The 23,400-nt window shown below is 46.6% G+C and overlaps 1 protein-coding gene across 1 annotated transcript; it reads left to right on the top strand.

Moving 5' to 3' along the window:
• The first annotated feature begins 72 nt into the window (after positions 1–72).
• Positions 73–18,616, top strand: LOC8041094 (serine/threonine-protein phosphatase 2A catalytic subunit beta isoform). The gene is made up of 6 exons (XM_002414397.5): positions 73–341; positions 4,232–4,441; positions 9,164–9,427; positions 12,268–12,429; positions 15,833–15,951; positions 16,485–18,616. Exons 1-6 carry the CDS (start codon positions 234–236, stop codon positions 16,555–16,557), a joined length of 936 nt encoding a protein of 311 aa, XP_002414442.1. The 5' UTR covers positions 73–233; the 3' UTR covers positions 16,558–18,616.
• The last annotated feature ends 4,784 nt before the right edge of the window (positions 18,617–23,400 follow it).

The raw sequence follows: 23,400 nt of genomic DNA, 5'->3' as shown, positions 1-23,400 counted from the left end.
AATTAATAGTGGCAATATTATTTTAAGTTTAATATTTTTTACTGTTAACAAGAAATGTCCTTTTCTTTTTACGTCATTTCCATTTTGTTTTTTTCTTGTTTCGACAGCCATTTTGAAGTCGCTCTGGCCGGTTGTGTAGATTAATTGGTACTTGTGTGTCAGTGAACGGTTATTTACAGAGGAAAACCATAGACACCACGTAAAGTACGTGGAGTTCCTTAATTGTTTCGAGCATGTCTATAGAGGATAAAGCAGCCTTAAAGGAGCTGGACGCCTGGATTGAACAACTCAATGAGTGCAAACAGTTGACAGAGAACCAAGTGAAGACGCTGTGTGATAAGGTGAGAAGGCAAAACCATTCGGCACTTGAGTAATTTGACGCGGAATTTATTAGGCGCCTTAACCGACACTACGAAAAAAAACCTCGCTTTGACTTTAAGTTCACGGTTCCTCCCAGAACGGCGTCCTGCGTGTTGTGCATCGTTTGTTCCATTACCGCGAGTGACCGCCAAGAGCCGCGCCTTTTTTTATTACAGATCATCTTTTACTGTCCGAAGGTAGTTCTCGATGGTCACGATCGAGGTTTTCTCGCTCGGTACTTCGGTCACGGACGGTTCCCGTGATTCCGACCTCAAATCTCCGCGTTCCAAGCAGTAGGCCTAAGTTAGGCGGAAGGGAGGCAGTCTAGGCATGTTTGCTGTAGATGTAGCTGTTCAACTCGGCACTCCTTGTCCGATACTCGTTGGTGCGTACGACCCGAGTGCGACAAAAAATTCTCCGATTGTCGACAGGCGGAATATCGGTCAGCCATCTGACTCTTGCATTGCGCGAGAGGTTATTCTCTTGACCGTCCAGCGGCGTCGGACTTGTTTTTCGATGGGCGAGGAGATAAACAACAAAAGAAGAGGGCCTTGATATTTGTTTGATCTTGTCCGCCGCACGATTTCGTCGCTGGTGATCGTTAGGAGACGTTTTTTTCCTCGGGTCGTGTTGCCGAACCGAGTATTCCCGGAGGTGTGCTACCGGTGTTGCAGCCAGCTTCGCTTTTTTGTTACTCTCTCGACGACCTCTGCCGTGGGTGGTTTGGCATAGCTCGTGAAAAAGAACGGACAGTCGTAACAATGCAACGATGCCCCAGCCTTGGTGAGAACCTTGGAAACCCCTGATACAACCGTCGCAATTCTGAGGTGTAGGCACACCGACTTCGAAAACCGTGGCATCTGTACGAAGGACAAAGGAGCGACGAAGCTCCACAGTCTTGAAACCTGACGATTAGAGCGCAATCAGATCAAGGTTGCCGGTATCTCATGTGTGTACGTGCGTTGGGACTTCAGTTTTGTAATCTGGACTATGAAGGGTGCCCCTTGCAGCTAGGGGGTATTTGAAAGCAACATTGACTGATAGTAAGTGGAAAACAATAGTTTGTTGGTCTGTCTACACTTGTGTGGGAGTCTCTTAAAGCAGATAGAGCTGCACACATAGACCCTTTCGGGATGTGTGCAGCTCTATCTGGGGATGCGGAACTGCCATCTGGGGATGCAAATGGCAGTTTAACTTTTACCATACTAATGGCGGCAATGGGGGGGGGGGGGGGGGGGGGGGGGGATCTATATTCGGCATTATTTTATGGGGCACCATCACTTTTGCAAGTCAGTGTTAAACGAGAATGTGTGCTTCATTGTACATTTCTTTTTCAATTGTTTTCAATGTTCATGGCGAAAAAAATGCAACCAGTCAGAACGAAGTGCTAGCCCACATAGATGCCTTGATAAAGTTCTATACATCAAGGGGCTTTGAAGCCGAGTGTGTACTGCTAACAGATTGACTGGGCCCGAGTTATAAATGAATGCTTACGCAGCTCTTGCATCCAATTCCTGCTTCACGTCGCGCTTTCGTGTAGAACGTATAGGCCTCGAATCATCTGCTTAGGAGCATCTTCAACTTCATTCTTCATCAGTAAAATGCCATTTTTCAGGTGATGATAGTGATCAAAGTGGCCAGACTGAATTCCGGAAAGGGTCTATTGTGTCAAATGTTTTGTGTTTCTGTCAGCTCACTTTTTTTCTTACTGGTTTTACAAACAAAACAGACAAAGTGTATCACTCCATTTCTGTCACTCGAAAATGACTCAACAAGCACAGTCACTGAGTGGTCGACTTTAAATTTCGAAAATTCCTTTAGAACTCAACATTGTTTTCAACAGTGGAAATTGAAGTTCTGCCAATGAACGAGCTACAACATGTAGCGGCAGAGAATCTAAAAGGAATATGTAAAAGATGTTGCTTTGATGATTCATGGCATGAATACATTAAGCTTTATATATTCAAGGGTATCAATTTAGCTTGGGAATTCCACACAAGGGTGAAAATTTCCTTTGAGTGGCAAGCAACCACAGTAAGCTTCATTTCGGTGCCCCTGCCGTGTTAGAAAGAGAAGGATGAAGAAAGGGTTCACAAATGGCTAATGTTGGCATGGAAAGCAATCATCGAAGTGAAATTTCTATATGATGAGCTCTGGAGCCATTAATGTCATTACGACATGAGCGTGAAGCCATTAACGTCATTACGACATAAGGGAGGCATGTCAGCCCAACTGTTACTGCTGCAAGATGTGCCTGTTGCCGATGTGGCTAATCTGTTTACTTTCCCTCAATGCTCGCTTCCTCCATTGGGACCAGTGATTTGTTTGTGACAATGTTGAAGTGTTAATTATCATCCACCTTCTTTTTGTCACGAGTTTATACAGTGTAATTGCTGGTCACATTCTTGAGCCTAAGTACTCTGCCTTTCTAAAGACCACGGCCAGTCTACCCAAAGCAGTGTGGACAAGAAGGCACAGTTCTTTGCTCCCGAAATCTCATTGCGCTAACCTAGTGTGGTTTTTCAAACAAAGGAAAAGATGTGCATACATAGCTTTGGCTGTATCGCCTCAGAAAGCTGTCCCTGTGGTGACGGCTGTTGCGAGTGTTACACCGGTAGCATTGTGTGTTTTGATCAAGCCAATCCAGGTTTCATAAAATTGAAGGCAACCTCCAGTACTCCCAACCACAGTATGAGCAGGAGCGCATATGCTGCCTTTGGTATGATTTCAGCATCATCTAAGTGGCATCACATGCGAATTAATGGCACTTCCTTGCACTCTGTTTTGTGCTTTTTGTACACATACTGCATTATCACCTGAGGTTGTAATACTGTGGCAACTACCAATTCGAATTCTTTTTTCCTGCTCGTATTATGGGCCATGGTACTTTCGGTACTAAACAGAACATGCCACGGAAAGGCAGCCAGTGGTATCTAATGCTAATTCAGGAATACATGCAGGTGATTTGATTCAGTGCTTCTGGGTAGCCTTTACCTTCAAGCGCTGTTCACACTCTTGCAACCGAATAAGACCGAGAGAGACCAGACCGGTTTTTAAGCCTTTTGCGACTTTTTAGGACCGGATGTGATGCTGCCAAGCTGGTCCTAAGAGATCGCAAGAGGCTTAAAAACCGGTCTGGTCTCTCTCGGTCGTACTCGGTCGCAAGGGTGTGAAACGGGCCTTTATACTCACACTCACGCACCAAAGTGAGGTAGTTGGCGAACTTTTGCTCACTCGTTGCTGTCCCCAATACGTGAGCTAATTAGAATATAGGTGTGCTTCACCCTTTAATAGCGATAGTAGTCAGCTGTTAGTTGGAGGCAACTTTTAGCAGTGGAAGCAAAAAAAAAATCCCGTTTCGGAATGGTTTACGTGACGCTTACTACATTTCTGATAGATAAAGTGACGATAACCTGCAACATAGGCAACGGAATATGAGGGGGCAAAAGAAAAAGCAAGCTCTGCTACTATTCAGTTCACTGTATAGAGATACTCACTTTTCCAAATTTCTTTGTTTGGTTTAGCACTCGAGCACCTTTTTTCTTCATTTTGAAACAAGACTGAAGAATGCCAAATGTATTAATATAGAACAGTGCCCCGAACAAACCTTTGCACAAACAGAACATATTGACAGATGGATCCACAGAAAAAGCTCTAAATATACTCTACAGGAGGTAGCATTTTTATTGTATGTTTATTTTTATAAAATGTGTCGTGCATTCTTTTAGATTTCTTCCACTCGCCGAGCACTCATTTCAAAGCTATACTAATCGGGTTCTTGGGGATTCCTTCTCAGCCAATGGTAGGGTCTGGGCACAGACACTCAGCACAAACGATCATTCACGCCCTGCTTCTTCCCCGGCACGTGCAGGCCAAGGAGATTCTGGCCAAGGAGTCAAACGTACAGGAGGTGAAATGCCCCGTGACGGTGTGTGGGGACGTGCACGGCCAGTTCCACGACCTGATGGAGCTGTTCCGCATCGGGGGCCGGTCCCCCGACACCAACTACCTCTTCATGGGGGACTATGTGGACCGAGGCTACTACTCGGTCGAGACCGTCTCCCTCCTGGTCGCGCTCAAGGTGCGTGCCCTCCTTTGGCTACTCCCGTACCGATACACACCCAGAGCAGTCGAAGCCCGTGCACTAGGATTTTGACATCACGGTGAACGAAGATGCAGATTGGACACAAGCGCTGCGTTAGCAGTCAGCTGAACCTCGTGTCCAATCAACGCAGGCCCTGGTTATTCTAGGTTGTGGTGCCCGTATCGGGCGTTTGCATGGCAGGGAAGCATGCCTTGTGTAGATTGGGAGCGTCAGGACGCCAAGGTGTTGGGACCCGGAGTGTTGGCAACAGTATGTGCAGAATAAGCCACGAGGCTTATTCCGAACAAGCTTTTGCGCATTCTGTGGATTAGGGTGAGGCTTACAGCTCAATGTTTGGCAGGAATTGCTATTTGCCGCCCACTGCCAAGGTCCAGTCGCAGGCCAGTTTGAGACCACACGGTATATTGCTCCCACAACACGGTTGTAGGAGCGATACGCGACGCAGTTTCTAACCGGCTCGTGATTGGACCTGGAGACCCGTAGCTTTGGCTCTACATATGGGAGGCATGATGCGCACAAAGAATAGTGCGCATCATGCCTCCCCATATGTCTATGGCAGGGGTCTCAAACACGCTTGCCCTCTTGGACTTGCTTGGACGCGTCCCGCAGACAACCGGCTACAAGTCCTGGTCCCAATGTCTCGAGCGCTAGAAAATCGTGATCTCCTCTCACCGATTCATTTTCGCTCGAAAAGCAGCCATACTCTTTTAACGTATTCACATAGTTTATACCTATTTGTGTGCATTTACCCTTTGTTTCGCTTTATGTTTTGCTTCGCAGCTTTCTGTAATGTACCGAAATTACACCACTAGGCTGCAAGCGCAAGCTATTCGCTGAAGAAGGCATTTCGGCTGCACGAACTCTTGATCAGCAGGAGCAACTGGCAAAGATAAAGCTACGAGCTGGGGATTCTCGAATTCAAAAAGATATCACAATTAAAAGACAAGTATTTGTTTGACTGTTGTAGTAAAGATTGTCAGGAAAACAGCAACTGCCATATTACTGATTGTTTTTAGAGACATGCTGAGCTTAGTTAATTCCTGGGTGAATTGAGCAACGGGAACGACAGTGTAGTTGTTCTATTAGAAATGCCAGCACGTTGGCGGAGCGGTGTAATTTTTATTATTACATCACGTCAAGGGCCAAAGTAGTCTTATAAAAAATCAAATCTAAAGTTGTCACTGGCAAGACTTTGAGTTTACAAAAAGCATAAAGCACAAGGTCTACCCTTACCCCCCCACTCGCGTCTCATGTTGGCCCTCGTCATTTCAGGTGTTGGATATCTGGCCCCCAAACTCAAATGAGTTGAGACCACTGGTCTATGGTTTCCAAACCCTGCAATCAGCTTGATTGTTGTTTTTAATTCTGGGGAGCTGTGACCTGTACTTCGTTTTTGTCGGCGCCATCGCAGGGTAGCCAAGCTTGCATTTTTTCCAAATTCCCGAGCTGCCTCGCAACCTCCCCCCCCCCCCCCAAATGTATGGCATCATTTCCCAGTTTGGGAAACACTGCCATAATTACAACCTAATATGTGCATTTGCGAGCGCATCTATAATTGAATACTCCTCAAGGAAGCGAGAGGATAGAGAAAATGCATTGACACATTGCCTCAGCAATGATGCGATTGCTGCGCCATTTGTGCCAAACTGCGCCATAGCACTTACCACACTGTGTCCTGCTACATTTCCGAAACTTCCGATTATTGCCTCAAACAATATCATGTTCATGTGACCTCTGTATCAAGCATTGGCAGTGCTCGGAAGTTTTTCAGTCTTTCGCGTGATTGCTGTCTCTTCTCATTGATAGCTAGCATCGTTGCTAGCACTGCGCAGTGGTGTTCAGCGGTGAAGCGACCCCGTAGTATACACTCCGTGCGACGCGACTGGCGCGCCGCCTCGCGGCCGGTACCGAAGGTAGGCAGTGAGAACCCCAGAGAAAACGAAACCGAAATCACGCCGCGTACGTTGGTACGCATTGAAGTCGGAGTGGTGCGGTTGCGCTGGGTTCACAGCATGAAGTGCTGCCTGTGCTGCGTCGTTAAGTGCTTCAATAGTTATGCGTCGTATCTCGTGGAGACAAAGTTTCACAGTTTTTCACCTGGCCGACGTTTTGTGGGACAGCGACAACGATGGAGCCGTGCCGTACGACGCGAGAAATTTGGTCTCCCGATCATGTCTGCCACTGTGTCGGCACGGCTGACATACTCTACGCAGCCGCTTTGCGCTCTGCGTTTGGTTTCGTACCAGTAACGCCTACATGTGTCTGCGCCGATGGGACGAACTTAAATGCCATCCCACACTCGCGGGTATGAAGTGCCAATTTCGTTGGAGGAATGCCCTCCAAGGAAGTTTCGTCCCCATCGCACATGTCGATATTTCCGGAAACCTATGGCACGCAATATGTACTTCATGAAGAAAGATTTGAACGGTAAAAAAAGTGACAAATATAAATCTAAAGAAAGCAATAATGAAACCCGGAATCACTGGAGAATCGACGTTTGAGTATAGAAGTTTATGTGGTGTGCTTTCTTTCTTGATCAGCCTCCTTTTTGGATGTGGAAACGCTGACACCCCGAGTTCTGTAGACAACAATTTTTTTTCTGGGCTTTAGAGCCACCTATCGCAAAGTGGTTCGAACTGGAAGTACCGTCCACTGGTCCCTTCCTCCCTGTAAATTGTGCACCTCCCACGACGAGTGGTATTCTCTTGATAGCCTTTGACGGTAAAAGCCAGTTCCCATTTAGTTACGCCGCCCAAACTAAATTTCCACCTGGTTTCGCTATGCCAACTCTTTTTGTTAAAATAAGTGTTGTGCCAAGTGACGGTCATGTCAAAGTACCTGTGCGCCGAAAATCAGCACCTCGCACAGCAGGTTATTGCACAACAGCTGACCGCAAAAGCCCTTGGTGGCCAAACCGTGTGTTGGCCGACAACTTTGTTTTCTCGGCTTTGGAACCACCTTTCGTAAAGTTATTTCAATTGGAAGTACAGTCCACGAGTCCCTTCCTACCTCTAAAGTCTCCACCTCCCCCGACCAGTGGTATTCTCTTGACAGCTTTTTCATGGTCAAAACCGGTTCCCACTGAGTTACGCCGTCCAAACCAAATTTTCACCTAATTTCCCTATGGCACCTTTTTTTTTTTCATGTTACTGTCAAGTCCAAGAACCTGTGTGCCCAAATCTGCACTTTGCACAGCCCACTATAACGCAACATTTTGGGCCCAATATTGGATATCCCGTACAGCTTTATTTCTTTATTAGTTAGAAACATAACTTTCACACCTGCTGTCTTAAAGAAACTTGGCACTCTTCGTGCACAAACTTAGTGGACATCTCACTCGCCTCCAAATATCATTGTTCCAGCAGTGCTAGGTTTACAGCGACGAGCGAAATAAATTTCCCACTCGGAGCAATTATGGTGGCGGCCGTCTTGTTTTTCGGAAAATAGCTCCAACTCCTTTTTCGGCCGCAACTAGAGAAATTACCCCTAATAACGACTCAAACTCAATACGTAAGAAGTGGAGAACAGCTAAATGCCCTTCTGCCCCAGCACTCATGCAACGTCACCCTCAACTTATCCGCTCAAAAAGGAAAAGTTTTGTCCGTGCTCGCTTCCGCCGCCACAGCTTGGCATGCGAAAAGGCGCCGCAGGCAGCTGAACGCGCCTCACAGTCGAACGCCAGCTCCTCCGCTAGAGGCGCTCCGCACGTTTTTCAAAGCGCCCCCTATAGTTCCCGCACGGAGTGTATATGCCGCAATTTTCCATATTTTGCTTCGCCGCAGTGCACCCTCGTACTAAAATAAAAACTTTCCTCCAGAGCGAGACTTTACACACGGTTTCTGAATAAAACTATGTCTAGTATATATGACAGATTGCTATATTCTGACGATATATTGTGCCTATTGGAGATTCATTGGGGATACTTGAATATTGTGAGTGTACTTTTATAGACTTTAGTTTTTATGTCAACTCTCATTTAGTAATTACCTTTATATGGGTTCCATTAGTTTGATGGTACAGTAACTACAGTAGATTAAAACACAATTAGCTGGAGCAGTAAATGCATGTTTGGAAATAACCTGACCTTGCTTTGTTTCTTTTTTTTTTTTTAAGGTGTTTTCATTGTTTACATTTTAATTTTTGTAACCATTGATTTGATGTTCATAATCAAATGACAAAAGCTTTGTTTGTATCTAATTTAATAACTGCAGTTTTATTAAAACTTAAAACAAAACAAAAATCAATTTAAGTGGTTGAAATTTTTATATTCTAATGTTATTTCAGTGGAATATTCTATTTGGTTTAAGTTTGATTTCATATTTTAAAAATAAATATATATTTAGTTGTTCATGCCGCCCTTCATCAATCAGCACCTTGCTACCGGGCCTTGTGCTTCTACACGCAATTAAACTGCTAGCTAGGGAATGAAACCTTCCATGCTCTTGCACAGAACTAGGGAGGCAAAGTAGACATGAAACACATATCTTAACATGATCTTCAAACTCATGAATTAAAATGACACATGCACTTATGCTCTACAAGTACTTTTGGCAGCTCCAAAAGGGGCTCCAAAATGGCTCGGACTAATCACATCACCACTTCGGTCTAAATTTGCTTTTAAGCCTCGAATCGAATGTAACGAAGCAGCTTCAGTTGAACTCGTTAAGACGGCAGTGACAAAAGAGAGTGGCGTTTCAGGTGCGGTACCGGGAGCGGATCACGATCCTGCGGGGCAACCACGAAAGCCGGCAGATCACGCAGGTGTACGGCTTCTACGACGAGTGCCTGCGCAAGTACGGCAATGCCAACGTGTGGAAATACTTCACGGACCTGTTTGACTACCTGCCGCTGACGGCACTGGTGGACGGCCAGATTTTCTGCCTGCACGGCGGACTTTCGCCGTCCATCGACACCCTGGACCACATCCGCGCTCTGGACAGGCTCCAGGAGGTGCCTCATGAGGTACCGCAGATGTTGCAGATATCCGGACTTTGTTGAAAGCGCGGCGCCCAAAGCGCGTCTCTGGCCGGCGTGTTTATCGCGTCCCCGCGCGTGGTCCCTCAATTGCCGCCCGGCGACGTTGTCGCCTGCCGTGATCCTGGTGTTGCAACGTTGCTCTCATTGGCTCATCCCTTTTTGCCTAAATTTTTTACAACCAACCGTCAGGATTGTGACGCCCGACAGCACGACGCGCCGTCTGCTGCAAGGCAAGTTTTTCCAACTTTGGGACCACTTTTGATACGCAGGTGGTGGGGATGCTAAACCCACTGGTCGAAGATGCGTCCCCAACATTCTAGTTTAAAGGCAGGCAGACGTATGCTTCGTGCTTTCCACTTTTGCCTGTCTGCTCGTTTCCCATATCCTCTCCCATTTATTACTCAGCCCCAATGCAGCCCCGCTCATAGTTTAGGAGAGAAGGACGTTAAGTTAGGTTATCTTCTTTGCAAAAAACCGAGGCTGCGTATCGTCCTTCACACTGATTTATGTGGAATGTGGCGTTGACGAAGAAGCGAGAGTGGGCAGCCCGAGATAAAGGAATGCACATAAGAGGGTTTGTGAGTAGGCTTGGAAGGGGCAATGCTGGACAGCTATGGTGTACATATTTATATAGGAGCATTGTTGCTGGCCTTGTTTATCCGACAACAAGTCGGCAATCCTTGTGGCAGACTTCAAAAGGGAGACTTGTTGTGCACAAGTCAGCCCAGAGGTTCACTGTTTGCATTAGCTACATTCTTGCGACTAATGTCGTGCGTTAGTTGCATTACCACCCTTCTGGAATTCTCTCTTTGAACATTTCCGTTGTCCTCGTCTGCTCCATTGTCATTGTTTGGGGGCATGTCACTTTGAGGGTTAACAGGTCCCTCTCGGAAATGTGCCCTATGTTAGTTTGCAGCTGAGTGTCTTGCCAGAAACATGGCTTGCTCTGTCCTGGAGCACTTATGACCATGAAACTGAGTGAAACTCTGGAGTCATATTGCTGAAATGAGTCTGTCCCGTTTAGAAGTAAAATTCTTTACTTTACCAAACCCTTCCCAAAGATGCTCATGCGTCGGAAAGCTGGTTGTAGTGAGCACCAACTACCATTTTTGGTATGACCAAGAAAAAGGAAAGCCCTGGCTTCTTGTCAGCAGACTCTTGTTTTGTTTGCTACTTGTAAAGGCTCGCAAGATAAGAGCCAATGCATTTTCCTAGAATTAACCCCAAAGGGTTGCCTGTATGTGCCAGCCTTCACAGACTGCACCTTGCAAAAACACGTCCTAAAGATATTTTTTTTTTTTTTTTTTTTAATGAAAAGTACATGATTTTTGCTGATTGTGAGGATCTTGGTATTCTGTTTACGCAGTTGAACAGCTTCAGAAGGCCTATTAGTACCAGACAAAATTGTAGCTACATCACTAACTCTCCTGAATCAATAGCTTATGTAGCCATGTTACATTAGCATACTCGCGACTCGTCTTTGCTTTGGCTCACCGTGCTACGGTGAGGTTATGTACTGGCGACAGGTGCTACTTGTCTTGCTGCCCGAGTCAAGTGCATGAGTAGTCCTATAACGTGTCCAGTTTCAAGACTCCAGATGTATTGAACTTTCAACAAGTTTACATTTACCACTGCCCCTTTTAAAGGAATTAAGGGGAGCTCATTCAGAGTATACTTCAACTTCCCTTTAATTTTGGGGGCCCTTATATGAATTCAATAAAGTTGCAGAAGCAGAAGAACTGTTTTGGAATAGTAGTCTCTAAGTAGGTGTCTTCGTTTTTGGGTTTTGTTTTTATTTTCACGTCTGTAACATCATTTCCCAAACAAAAGCTTTTTTTTTTTCATATATGTATATATATACTTTTTTTTATTTTTCTTGAAATTGTTTTAGGTTACGGCCCTAAATGCAGAAAAGCACACAAAAGAAACCTCAAGGTTAAGCTGGATGGCCCCAACAGGAAAATGGGCAAAACCCATTGAAGACTTTGGGAGCTTTGAACCCCTAAACAAGGGGGCTCAAAATAGGAAGAGCGACTCTATACGAGGGCACACGAAGGACAATACAACCATCGGAACAAGGTAAAACTTAGTGGACAATAAAATAGTCGTTGGCAAACAATAAAACCCAAAAACGAACCCTATGTACAAGGCATTGAGCAGAAGCAATCCAAGCCAAAGTGCTGACGGCTTAACTGGGAAAATGAGCCGAGAGGTTGTGGTGTAGTTAACTACTTGGAGGACTGTGCATACTGCAACCTAGGCTCGGTTTGCAGGGTCTTAATTTTGAAAGAATTTTTCTATCCTCAAATCTCAAGAATCGGCGGCCTTGGCTAGACACCTGCCAAGAGGAATCTTTTAAAAAATCCTCAAATTGGAAAGAAAATTTTTAGTCAAGTTGTCGAGGAACCCGATTCCATACGTGTGAAAGGAAAAGGGAAGATGCAAGCTTGTATGTATAATTTGCCCAGCAGCCGGCTCCTCTGACATGAGCGTGCACACTGTGACTGCCTGCACAGTCATCTGCTCCTCCAGACAAGTCTACGTGAGTGCAGTGGCTGTTCCTGCAGGTCTATAAGTTGGCACTTGCAACCTTCACTCGCATCGAAGGGACGGTGGGGCAAAATTGCGTCTTTACATTACTGGGGGTTAAGACAATCTTATTGATCAAAGTACCCGGTAGTCGGTTGAGTTATGGGAGCCTCCTTGCTTACCTGGGTTCAAAGAGTAGTTGGAGTCAATGGCCGCTTTTTTGTGGTTATCTATAAGGGGCTCGTCGCGAGAGAGAGGAGTGAAACAAAGCCCGTGGACGACATTGTCCCCCTCAGGGCCCGATGTGCGACCTCCTCTGGTCCGACCCGGACGACCGTGGTGGCTGGGGCATCTCTCCGAGGGGGGCGGGCTACACCTTTGGCCAGGACATCTCGGAGACCTTCAACCACAGCAACGGACTAACCCTGGTCGCACGAGCACATCAGCTCGTCATGGAGGTGGGTGTCCCCTGCAGGGGCCTCTCCTCTGTCGCTGGAGTTTCTCCGCGAGGCCTACCCTGGCAGCATTGTGTAGGCCAGTGCTTCCCAAACTCCGATATGTTGCAACCCACCAAAAATATAAATAGTTCCATTGCTTTCTTCCCCCTAGCCTTTCGCAATGCCACAAAATTTTCAATTTGAAGCGAATTGATGCTGAAAGTTTATTTGGCAGCTAGCATGGTCGGATCAAATTAGCTGGATTAGAAACCATCGCTAACAAAATATTAAATGCATGCTATCGGGAGTGACTAACTTGTTAGAGCACAGTTTCTCAAAATGAGGGTGGTGTTTGGAGGCTGCAACTCTGGACTCTGGCTCGATGCTGAGCTTCGACCCATACTTTGTACACCACACACGAGCCAAGTTTGCATTTTTTCCGAGTTCCCGAGCAGCTTCACGACCCCTTGCTGAAACTGTCGCAACCCACAGTTTGTCAAACACTGGTGTAGGTACGGGACTAGTTTTACTTCTTCGATCTCGGTTCAGAAAGGAAAACTGACGCGTGTTTTGTTGGTTATCAACAGGAAAGATTAATTCTAAGCGGTATTTACCGAAAATATAAGAATTGTTGCACCGCCTTTTAAATTAAAAAGAAGTATAGCGTCTTAGCCAAGATGTCAACTTAAAGAGCAGTCTCTGTGCACCACAACAGTGTGAGATGTCGGGCATATTGTGAGCAACTCGGTGAATGCTCCTGTTGGCAGTGCGTCAAACGTTTCGTCGCAGTTCGCCGACTCGAGGAGTCGAGCCAAGGGCTTGCTGCCGACAGTGTGCTTGTTTGTAGAAGCTTAACCTTGCTGGCATTGAGAGCTAAGTGCTGTCTCTTATGCCTGCCTCTTTCGTGCATTCTCGTGACTGCTTAGGACCGTGTGCAGTTTCCGCACATTTCCTATTGTTTTATGAGCACCGTTCTTTCTTGGCTCAGAAATCTTTTGACAATGTTAGGATTGAATAATTCTCATAGATAATAATGTAGCAAAGAAGACGACAAGCCTGGAGACCAGAAAGAAGAACGACGATCGCGCGCGTCTTTTTAAAAGCTGACCCGTATCAGTTCTGGCAAAAACAAGCCACTTCAGTTACACCACTTCTCTTGTCTCCCTATTATTACAGTATAGACCACTTACAACGTAACCGCTTATTGTGCAGGACCGGGTATAATGCGGCTTTTTTAAACCACCGGTTCGCCTCCCATAGAACTCCATGTAATTACATACCGCTTAAAATACAGGCGCGCGAAGGGAAACACCGGTTATAGTTCGGTTTCTGGAACAGCCCGCCGACCGCGCCGGCCGAGCGGTGCTGCAAGCACGCTTCCCAGTGCGACACTAGATAACGGCATTAGCTGCAAGCGGCACTTGCGGGGCAAGGAGGTTGCTCGAAGAAGCGAAGAGAGAGGTATCAGTTGCCATAGCGACGGAGAAACACACGCACGTGTCGTTCGCGTGCGTGCGTGCGTCCCTTCGCTGCGTTGTAGAGGAGGCGCTGGTTGGAAACAAGTTAGCCGCAACGACAAACCGATCGCAGGTCGAGGAGAAGTGTTCGCGCGCGTTGCATGCCGGTCGCGGGCCGGCTTCCTCTATCCGCAAACATGGCGTCGGTTGTGATCGTTGTCGTAGACGGCGTGGTGGAAGCTCATCATTCCGCGTAAAAGCGCTATCCTTGACTGTGAATTTTCGTTGTGTGTCGCTATGATAACCCAGCACGTACTAGAAGGGAAGGTCCACCTACTCGTGCGGCGATGTCGTGGTGGCACTCTCAAGACGGAGAAAAGTGATTAGGGTTAGCAATCCTGAACGCTCGCAACGTCCGTCCGCAACCCGCGACGCCGTTAAAAGGCTGCGCCAGGCAAAAGTCGCTCATTTCTTTCAAAATGTGTGACACACTTGAGAGAGAAGTGTACTGTAGTCCGTTGCAACCTAAGAACGAAGGGCGAGGGTAAGACGGGCCGGGGAGGAGGAAGCAGACGGAACGCTGGAAAAGAGAGGGAAACCTCCTTCTCTCTTTAGCATTCTGTCTGCTTCCTCCTCCCCGGCCCGTCTTACCCTCGCCCTTCGTTCTTAGGTTGCAACGGACTATAGTCTGGTAAAATAAAGACTTTTCTCAAACTAAGCTTTATTTTTCATCTAACATAAAATCTTTTACAAAGGTAAGTTGTCCCCTCCCATGTATTTTGGCCTAAGAATTGATGTTTTGGTTATAGCGCGGTACCGCTTATGGTGCGTATTTTCGCGACTCCCGCGACATACGTTATATGCGGTCTACACTGTATTCTTCCCTTTAATACATACATTTGATCTCGCAAATACAACAGAACCTTCGCTCCAGTGAAATGCAGTTCTAGAGCCACCTTATAGACGGCACCACGCTGGCCAGTGTGTTCTCTTCTCATGAGACGTCGCAAGAGCTCAATCCTCGGGTGTACTAAGCAAAGGCAAGTGTGTGAATGGGCCTTAACTTGAAATGTTTGTCTTGAATACGAAATGAATGATTTCAGGGCCTCGGATATTCTTGAGTTTTGGAGTAGTCCTTAACCCCCGATTGCTGGGGGGGTTAAGGACTACTCCACGTTCCAAGCCCGAGACGCCGATGATTTTGTCATTGTCTGCGCGTTAGCATCTCCGGCCTACCTTCCTCCGCCTGCTGCAGAAGTGGGAACGTTCGTAGTCCATCCACACGCTTACCTGTGCTTTAAGTCTTCCTAAAGTTTACTTATGGGTTTTCGGTGACGCTGAGCAAGTTTCTAACTGTAAACTTTTGTTCATTTTCACTAATTAAAAAGTTGATTAGTAAATTTCAGATTATTTTGCCAATTAGGTTTTGTTTTTGTTTTTTTTTTTTTTTTGCAATCTGACAGCTTGTTGTGGCTGACAGTTTTTTTCCAAGAAAGTATTTTTTTAACCACTTTATCGGAGAGATTTTTTTAAATGTTCGCACAAAGTCCCGGTATGTAAGATATAAAAGTTCACCTTTTATTTTTTTTGTAGATTTTCAGTTGGGGCTTGGCTTCCTGTTGATGTGCATGCATGGGTTGCGCTCAATAGAAAGTTACCGCATCACCATAATTTCTTTCTCTTTTTTTATGCCAGGAGAGCAGTTCGTGTACGTTGCGTTATGCTTTATGCCCGTGTCCACTCCGCCTCCATTAAAAAAGAAGCAGATTTCGTGTGCAAATGGAAAGAAAAATCAGATTGTGAGTTGTATTTTGTCATTAGTTCTAGAGGTGGCGTCACATCTCTGGTGCCATCTCATTTCACGACTGAATGACACAGAGGGAAATGACGCATTGGTGTTTTGGACTGTCATTCACTGCGTGTGCGTAATATAGACAAACGTGTGTCTCGTTGTGGTGGTTGTGCAGGGCTACAACTGGTGCCATGACCGGAATGTCGTGACCATCTTCAGCGCACCCAACTACTGCTACCGGTGTGGAAACCAGGCAGCCATTATGGAATTGGACGATTCACTCAAGTACTCGTTGTGAGTGGTCACTCCTTGGTTCACCTTCACCCGCCACCATTTTGTGGCAGCTCCTGGAAAGAGGCATTCTTCTAACTGGTTTGAAGACTGTATTGACTAAATGTAAAATTGTGGTTTTGTAATGCAGCTTTATTACTAAGAAATAGTGTCTACCAACTTGCCAAGCAAGTGAAGGCTGGAATTGTTGGGAAGTTTTACAGCACTGGCAAAACCCTGAGAATTTAGGCAGAAAGTAGTCAGAAGGGGGGAGGGCATGTGTTTACAGGCTCTCTTGGTACATTTAGGAAGTAGAGCTAGCATCCTTTATCTTATATCAGCCATTTAGAAATCACAGCGATGACCATGAATGCTCGAATGTATGTAAATTCCCCTTGATGCATCCAGCGTGTGAAAGGTGTGCGTTGAGGACGTGCGCAAAAGTTAGGCTCGTGACGATTAATTTTTTGTCTTCTTTGCTGTGCCCTGTTGCACTATGAAGTGCCTTGAAGGTGGGACACCCTGTAACATTTGCGTTTTCTTCCTCTCTCACGCAGCCTACAGTTTGACCCGGCACCGAGAAGAGGAGAGCCTCATGTGACCCGCCGCACACCAGACTACTTCCTCTAAGCTGTACCTCTGCCCTAGATCTAACAAGTCTGTCCGCTTGTCCAGTCTCCGCCCTCTCCCGTCTCTTGACCACCTTTTCCAGACTGCAGCCTCCTTCTGTCCCCCCTTCCCCGCACTCCCAGCCACAGTCTCTCCCCAATATATGCACCCCAGGGAGCACTTTGGTTGCGCAACTCTGGCTCCGAAACGATGCACGACGCTAAGATGCTCCTGTCATTTCAAGACTGGCCACCATTTTTTTCATTAACCCTCCCCCTTTCTTTTTTTTTTTTTCTTTGTCATTTCTGCTTTCCACTTATTTGGTAGCCGACCCGAGTAGTGAAACACCATGTTGCTTTCGAAGATGTCGCGAAGTCTCGCAAACGCTTGTCGCGACGTGTCCGAGAACGCCGCGCAACGTCGAGCGGAGCAACTGCATTTTTTTGGGGCGATGCGAGTCCTGCCCGGCAACACCAAGACAAAACTGTGCGCTCGAGAGTCTGTCATTCACCCTGCGTTTACCGCAAGAACTCCCTTTTCATATCATGACGTTTGTTTGTTTGGGTTTTTTTCTTTTTCGAGTGAGGAAGTGCATTTGGGCGTTTCGGTGTTGCGACCGGGCAGGGCCCAAGCGAAAGAAGTGTCGCGGCGTTTCGAGGGGAAACCACCGCTGGCAAGGTTTTTAAGGGACAAACGGGGAGGTCTAGAAATTTGTAACATTAGGATAGGCCGAAGGACTGGAGACCGTAGCTCGGAAACCTCCGCTAAAGTACCCGGGAGCTGCTCCTTGTTGTGTGTGTTTGTAGCAGTACTCTTATTTATTGCGCATAGTTTCCAAAAGGATAGAAGGTCTTTGGTCTCGGCACGAGGTTTGTGCCGTGCCTTCGACGTCTTGGAAGAGGGTGCTCGCATCGACGCGTCTTGGGCATTTTTTTTTTGCGTCTGCACGTGCAGCCTCTTTTTTTAGCGGGTGAGCGGGATTCAAATGGAGGTTACCCTGTGTAGCAAAGGGGAAACTTGGGCAGAATTTCTCGTGGCTGCGTTTAAAGCTTTTTTTTTTTTTTTTAGCACCTCCTTTGCGAGGCGAGGCACCTGAAATACGGGAGGGAGAAGGCAATAAAATATTTGTGCATCCTCGTGCTATTCTCTTTGTCTCGGGGCATTTCCGAAATTTTCTGCGCGAGACTTTCGAATAAAGGCTCTTTTTTTGGCTTCTTTTAGTAGGTCGGTTCGTTGTGCAAGCACATCGCACTAGTTTCATTTCCGATTGAGGTGCAGGGGTAAAGAAGCAAATTAGATTCTTAAACAATGTGATCTTAAACTGCCGGAATATGGCGACACCCTGAAAAATTTTGCCAGTGCAGTACGTTCCATAACTTGGCACATTTAAAGTGCACCACAGAGAAGTGATACTCGACCGCACGTCCGTGCAATGCTCGGAGACATCGATGGCCCTAATCGGGACACTTTGTGAGAAAGTCTGCGAGAAATCTGGCAGCTGTGATTGGCCAACGGTGCACTTGACCTCGGCGCCGGCCAATCGTAGTCGCCAGATTTCGCAATGACTTTTCACCAAGTGTCCAGATTAGGGCCCCAGACGGGCAGGTGTGGGGATCGAACCCAGGACCTCTTGGTTCCGTAGCGCAAGCTTTCTCTCCAAGTGCTCTGAGCTGCGGTGCACTGTATTCACTGACAATGGCAGGGTGCGTCTTTCGAATGCCCAGCTTTCAGCATGCACTTCGTGCCTTCAACTGTGCTTTGGCTTCACGAGTGCGCGATACATTGAAGCATTGTCGAAGGTAGAACGCTGGCGCTGGAGACTGGACAACTGAAGCCCTTCCCTGCCGTTATCACCTTGTGAGTGACTGTAACGCTCGTCTGCCAATTCCCCTGAGCTGCAGAAAGAATGCAGTTTGTGTTCTGTTTACTGCAAGAGAGAAAGAGACGCTAACAGCTACATGACAGTTCTCCAGGTTTTGTTGTAGGGCCTACGATTTGTTTTTTTCTTTTTCTTTTCAATCTTGAAGTAATGGTACCAAGCTTGGAGCACTACAATAAAAAGGATTCTGGATGTACCTCAGCTGGCTTGTTGGGACTTATTCTGTCATTCAACTCTGCGTACATTACTGCATTGATGACAGGCTGTTTTATCCTGCAATAATACTTAAAAAACAAGCGAGCTGGTAATGATTCATGGTAATAAAACCCGAGACTCGGGAACACAGAAGAAGTTGTGTTCGTCCCCTTTTGTATTCCTGAGTCTCGGGTTTTATTACCATGTTTTATTCTGCCACCCAATGATTGCCCCCTAGTGTAGCGAATGTTTGAGACTTCGTCAGTTAACTTGAGGTTGATAGTTGCATGACAGCCTGATTTGATATATGAACGTGTAATGGAAGGATATAGAGGTAGAATATGCCACAAAAAACACAAACTTTACTCTGTGATTTGCTTTCGCCTTTGATCTCTGGTTTCTCTGCATGTTCAAAAAGCTTCAGCTCGCCTTGCTGCATTTGAGAGGGTTCAACACCCTTTAGGGTAGAAAATTTACTGAATATTGGCATAAAGGGCAACTTCGCTCAATTCCGAAGATTTCAGGATAATAATAATAATAATCTTTATTGGCATAGGAGAGCCATGGCGCCGCGGAAAGGCGACAGTCCGTACCATGGAGGCCCGCGGTGCCACGTTTAGTGATTATGAGGTGTACGAGGGGAGGAGGACGACGTATAGATGACAGAGGCTGACGATGAGTGATTTTGATAATAATGACTGATTTTGTATTAAAAAGCCCTGTTAAAAGACACCACGCCGCTTGCTTTGCAAAAAGTTGGACATATATATTTTTAATAATTTTAAACACAAGCGGATATCGAAACCAAAACTTCGGTTCCGTTCAGCAACATTGTCCTCGGGCCGCCAAGTACAGTGCTAATCACGTGCAGCTTTCTCCGGGGAGCGTTAGACTGGTGGAATTCGCAGAAGCTTAGAAGCTAAGCTAGTCACGTGGCGCAACATGGAACGGCCCGCTCGAGGGGTGTCCTGCCCACTCTATCAGCTTGATAAGCGATAAAAGTAAAGTGCTTTATGATATATTTTTGTTTGTTGATGAGCACATCGTCGATACGCTTTCATGCTTTAGTTTGTTTATTGTTCGGGCAATGATGTTTGTAAAATGTGCGAGCAGCCTTCGGCGTGCGCCGCCAGCTGATAGAGCGGGCAGGACACCCCTCGAGCGGGCCGTTCCATGTTGCGCCACGTGACGAATGCCACCAGTCTAGCGCTCTCCGGAGAAAGCCGCAATCTCGCGCGTTATAGATAAGTGTGATTAGCACTGTACATGGCCATCACGTGGTACGAGATGTCGCATGATCCTCTACGCAACGACGGGCATTATTGGGGCGGGCGTGCGCCAGTATGGTGCCTAGAGCGCATCTCCGACTGGTGTGTTTAGCGTCCGCGTCCTATCTCGCCCATACATGAAAAGTGGTCCCGAAGTGGCAACAAATAACGTCGCAGTCAGACGCCGAAGTGTCATGCTGTCGGATGTCGCGATCCTGGCGGTTGGTCGTAAAAATGCTGGCGAAAAGCTCAAGCGAACACGAGTGTCGCTGTCGTTGCAGCGTCCCAGGCGTTTCCGAGAGGGAACGTTGCTGACGTGATCCGCTACGCTCGCACCGAGAAGTAAAAACAAGCAAAAGGGGGCAATGGTGATGACGTTTAGCTCAATGTTGGCTAAGCCCATGCCGTAGCCTTGACTGCCCTGTTGGTTGCGCCTGAATTTGCCCGTTTGAGTCAGCCGGTTTCAGCAACTTGGCAAGTTGCATAGTTTGCCGAACCGTTTTAAGAAACATTTAGACAGAACTGCGTCGTAATATTTGACGTGGGGTCTTCCTAGGTGATACTGAAGTGGACCGCATTGTTTTTTTCAAAACCAAAAATAAAGCGTAGTTGCTCTTTAGTATAGAATTTGATTAGGTCCTGATAACTACGAAAATAACACGCAATATATCGCCACCGCCTTTGCTCATGCGTCGTATCTGGGGTATCGGAACAATCTGCTAAAGCTAACGAGTACCCAAAGGTTACGGTAGTGTAACATTTTGATAAAGTTAATGAATAGCTGAGGTTTCCTTGTCAGGTAAAACTTTCAATGTGAAAGAGCGATATAGCAGAGTGGCTGGCAGTTAAGTGTAGTGACGTGTGTCGGATCTAGAGCACTATATAGCTCGTTCACTTTTGAACACCATCTCGGCAACAAGCAGCGAACGCCCGGAGATTCCAACTCCTGTCACAAATGCACGGGTGAACGTGAGAAAATTGTCTTCAATATTTTGAGAATGTGCAGAATAACAATAGTTGTTGAGATAATAAAGGAAAATTTTACAATAATTTGCGCAAAATTAAATGTCGCCTCAATTTTTTTTTTTTTTTTTTAGTAGACTTTTTTATAAATCCCTCCATGCAACACGGCGCGCATTGCACTCTGGGAACTAGTTGGCGAGGGAGGAAAGTGGAATGGTTTCGGTTTCGATCGACACGTCGGCAAAAGATTATACACAGAGCGTGGACTATAAACGGCCGTTTTCTCATGTTTGTTTGGTCCAGAGGGCGTCATTTTTGGTTTCTAACTAACCCAAATGGCCAGACCTCGAAGCTTTAGCACAAGTCCGAGACGTATAGCTTGTCTTAACGCATGCTTGTTGTATTTTTGTACCTGAGCCTTTCTGTTAGCGTTTCGAGGTATGTGGACGAGCCATGGAGTGCTGGGAATCTCGACGCTGCGAAGCTCGGGAATCTTACTTGTGTACGAATCAACAAGCTGTAGCAGCCAATAAGTTAGCATACATCGAGCTCGCGCCTTTACATTAGTGTTGTTGATCAGGAAGTTTGTTTGTTTCGTATGTCCATAGACGAAATATATATATATATATTTTTTTTTCAGTTACTGTTTTTCTCAATACGCCTAAGTACGCGAGGTAAAACTCGGCCACGCGCTTGCATTCCACTGACTGAGTATGCCGAGATAATTTCAGACACACCGTTCAGGCACAGATCTTAGGCTCGCCCAAAAAGGCTAAGCGAGGAGGAGGGGATGCTTGTTAGCATAGAGATCATACATACTAACCAGACCCGTATATGTAGAGAGTTCGGCCATTCGTTGGGAAGTATAGGAGACAAATGAGGAGGTGCCATTGGCCGAAAGCGGGCTGGGCGTGTTCCAGGGCTTCTTGAGAAATTTGAATGTGACCAACCAGAAGCCGGAAATAATACCCTGGCGGTGGTCGCGAGAAACAAACCTGATAACTGCATTAGAGTAACTCTCGATGGCTGAAAATATGGTACACGTGATGTTTCAATCACGCTTATTCAAAATGATAGTGGAAGGGTGCGACTAGCGGAACGATCGACATAATCCGTACGCCAAGCGCCGAGGGCCGGGAATCTGCTGTCTGAGCGGTCACACTCTGTACGCGCAAAACAGAGTTGAGCGGCGCATTCGTTTCTTACATCTTTCTGTATGATCATGATCAAAATAACACGTGCACCCTATTTTCAACCAGGAAGAGTTACTACACTTCACTCTTACGCGCTTTTTAAAACCATATACGAACATAGACCTTTGATCAGAACTGTTTCTGACTACCACCGCTAGGGGATTCTTTTCGGCTTCTGGTTGGTCAGGAGAGCATGCCAAGCCCTCTTTCCGAGTCTGCCGCACGCCCTGGCTCTGCCCGCGCCTCCCATTGACCAAACTGGCTCTGATACTAACTCTAGAGGAAAAGGTCCGCCACTTTCCCATGCATTCTGGCTGCCGCAAGCGGCGCAGTAGGCAGGCAGACCCTCGGGGTCCCACATGGTTACCAACTGCCTTTGATTTCACAAATATATCATCAGAGCAGTTTCATGAACTTCAACAATCCACGAACTTACCGGTGGAAGCATAGAGATCATACATACTAACTCTAGAGGAAAAGGTCCGCCATTTTCCCATACATTCTGGCTGCCGCAAGCGGCGGATCATGCAGGCAGACACTCTGGGTCCCAAACACGGTTACATCATCAGAGCAGTTTCGTGAACTTCAACAATTCACGAACTTACCGGTGGAAAGATATTCACGTTCCTTTCGAAGCTTTCTTTTTGAAAAGCGCGCAGATGTACGGCCTCGCGTTAACGCTAAACTAAACCATATACCCGGCTTCGCCGGTGGGGGGTGGGGCGCGGCTGGGCGCGTTTGAGGAATACGATACTGCGCAACCACCAGATTTCCGAGATTTCGACAGAAGGGAAGTTAATGCAGCGTAATGAGTTTATTGCTTTTTATAAGCGTTAGAATAGCTCATAATTTAGTTTACAACGTTAAATTATCACTGTTTATATTGCTGAGAGTTTTCACTCTTTGCGTTTACCATGGCAACGTTGCTTTCTTTCTCTCGTGTTCTGTCGCTCTCTTTTGCGTTCGTTCACTCGGGACCCAGGATGTCGGCGCACGGGATTTGCCACTCCTCCTCACCCACCTTTACCCCCCTGGGTGGAAGGATATTCGCGTTGCTTTCGAAGCTTTCTTTTTGCATAGCGCGCAGGTCTACGGCCTCCCGTCAACACTAAACTAAACCAGATAAACGGCTTCGGTTATCTGGTTTAGTTTCGCATTTCCGGGCGCGCGCGCGACGAGCCCGGAAATACGAAACCGCGCAACTACCAGATTTTCGAGATTTCGACAGAAGGGAAGTTAATGCAGCGTAATGAGTATACTGCTTTTTATAAGCGTTAGAATAGCTCAGAATTTAGTTTACAACGTTAAATTATGCTGGGAGTTTTCAGTATTCGCGATTACCATTGCGACTGTCGTCCTTCAGCTG

This window comes from Ixodes scapularis, unplaced genomic scaffold (genome assembly GCF_016920785.2).
Source record: "Ixodes scapularis isolate PalLabHiFi unplaced genomic scaffold, ASM1692078v2 PGA_scaffold3__209_contigs__length_174095766, whole genome shotgun sequence".
In the NCBI taxonomy this organism is placed as follows: Eukaryota; Metazoa; Arthropoda; class Arachnida; order Ixodida; family Ixodidae; genus Ixodes; species Ixodes scapularis.
This window is presented reverse-complemented; position numbering and strand designations above follow the sequence as displayed.

Coding starts and splice junctions, on each gene's coding strand:
- LOC8041094 (XM_002414397.5), top strand. CDS start 234: ATGTCTATAGAGGATAAAGCAGCCTTAAAGGAGCTGGACGCCTGGATT. Junction 4,442..9,163: donor CCCTCCTGGTCGCGCTCAAG/GTGCGTGCCCTC, acceptor GTGGCGTTTCAG/GTGCGGTACCGGGAGCGGAT. Junction 15,952..16,484: donor GATTCACTCAAGTACTCGTT/GTGAGTGGTCAC, acceptor TCTCTCACGCAG/CCTACAGTTTGACCCGGCAC.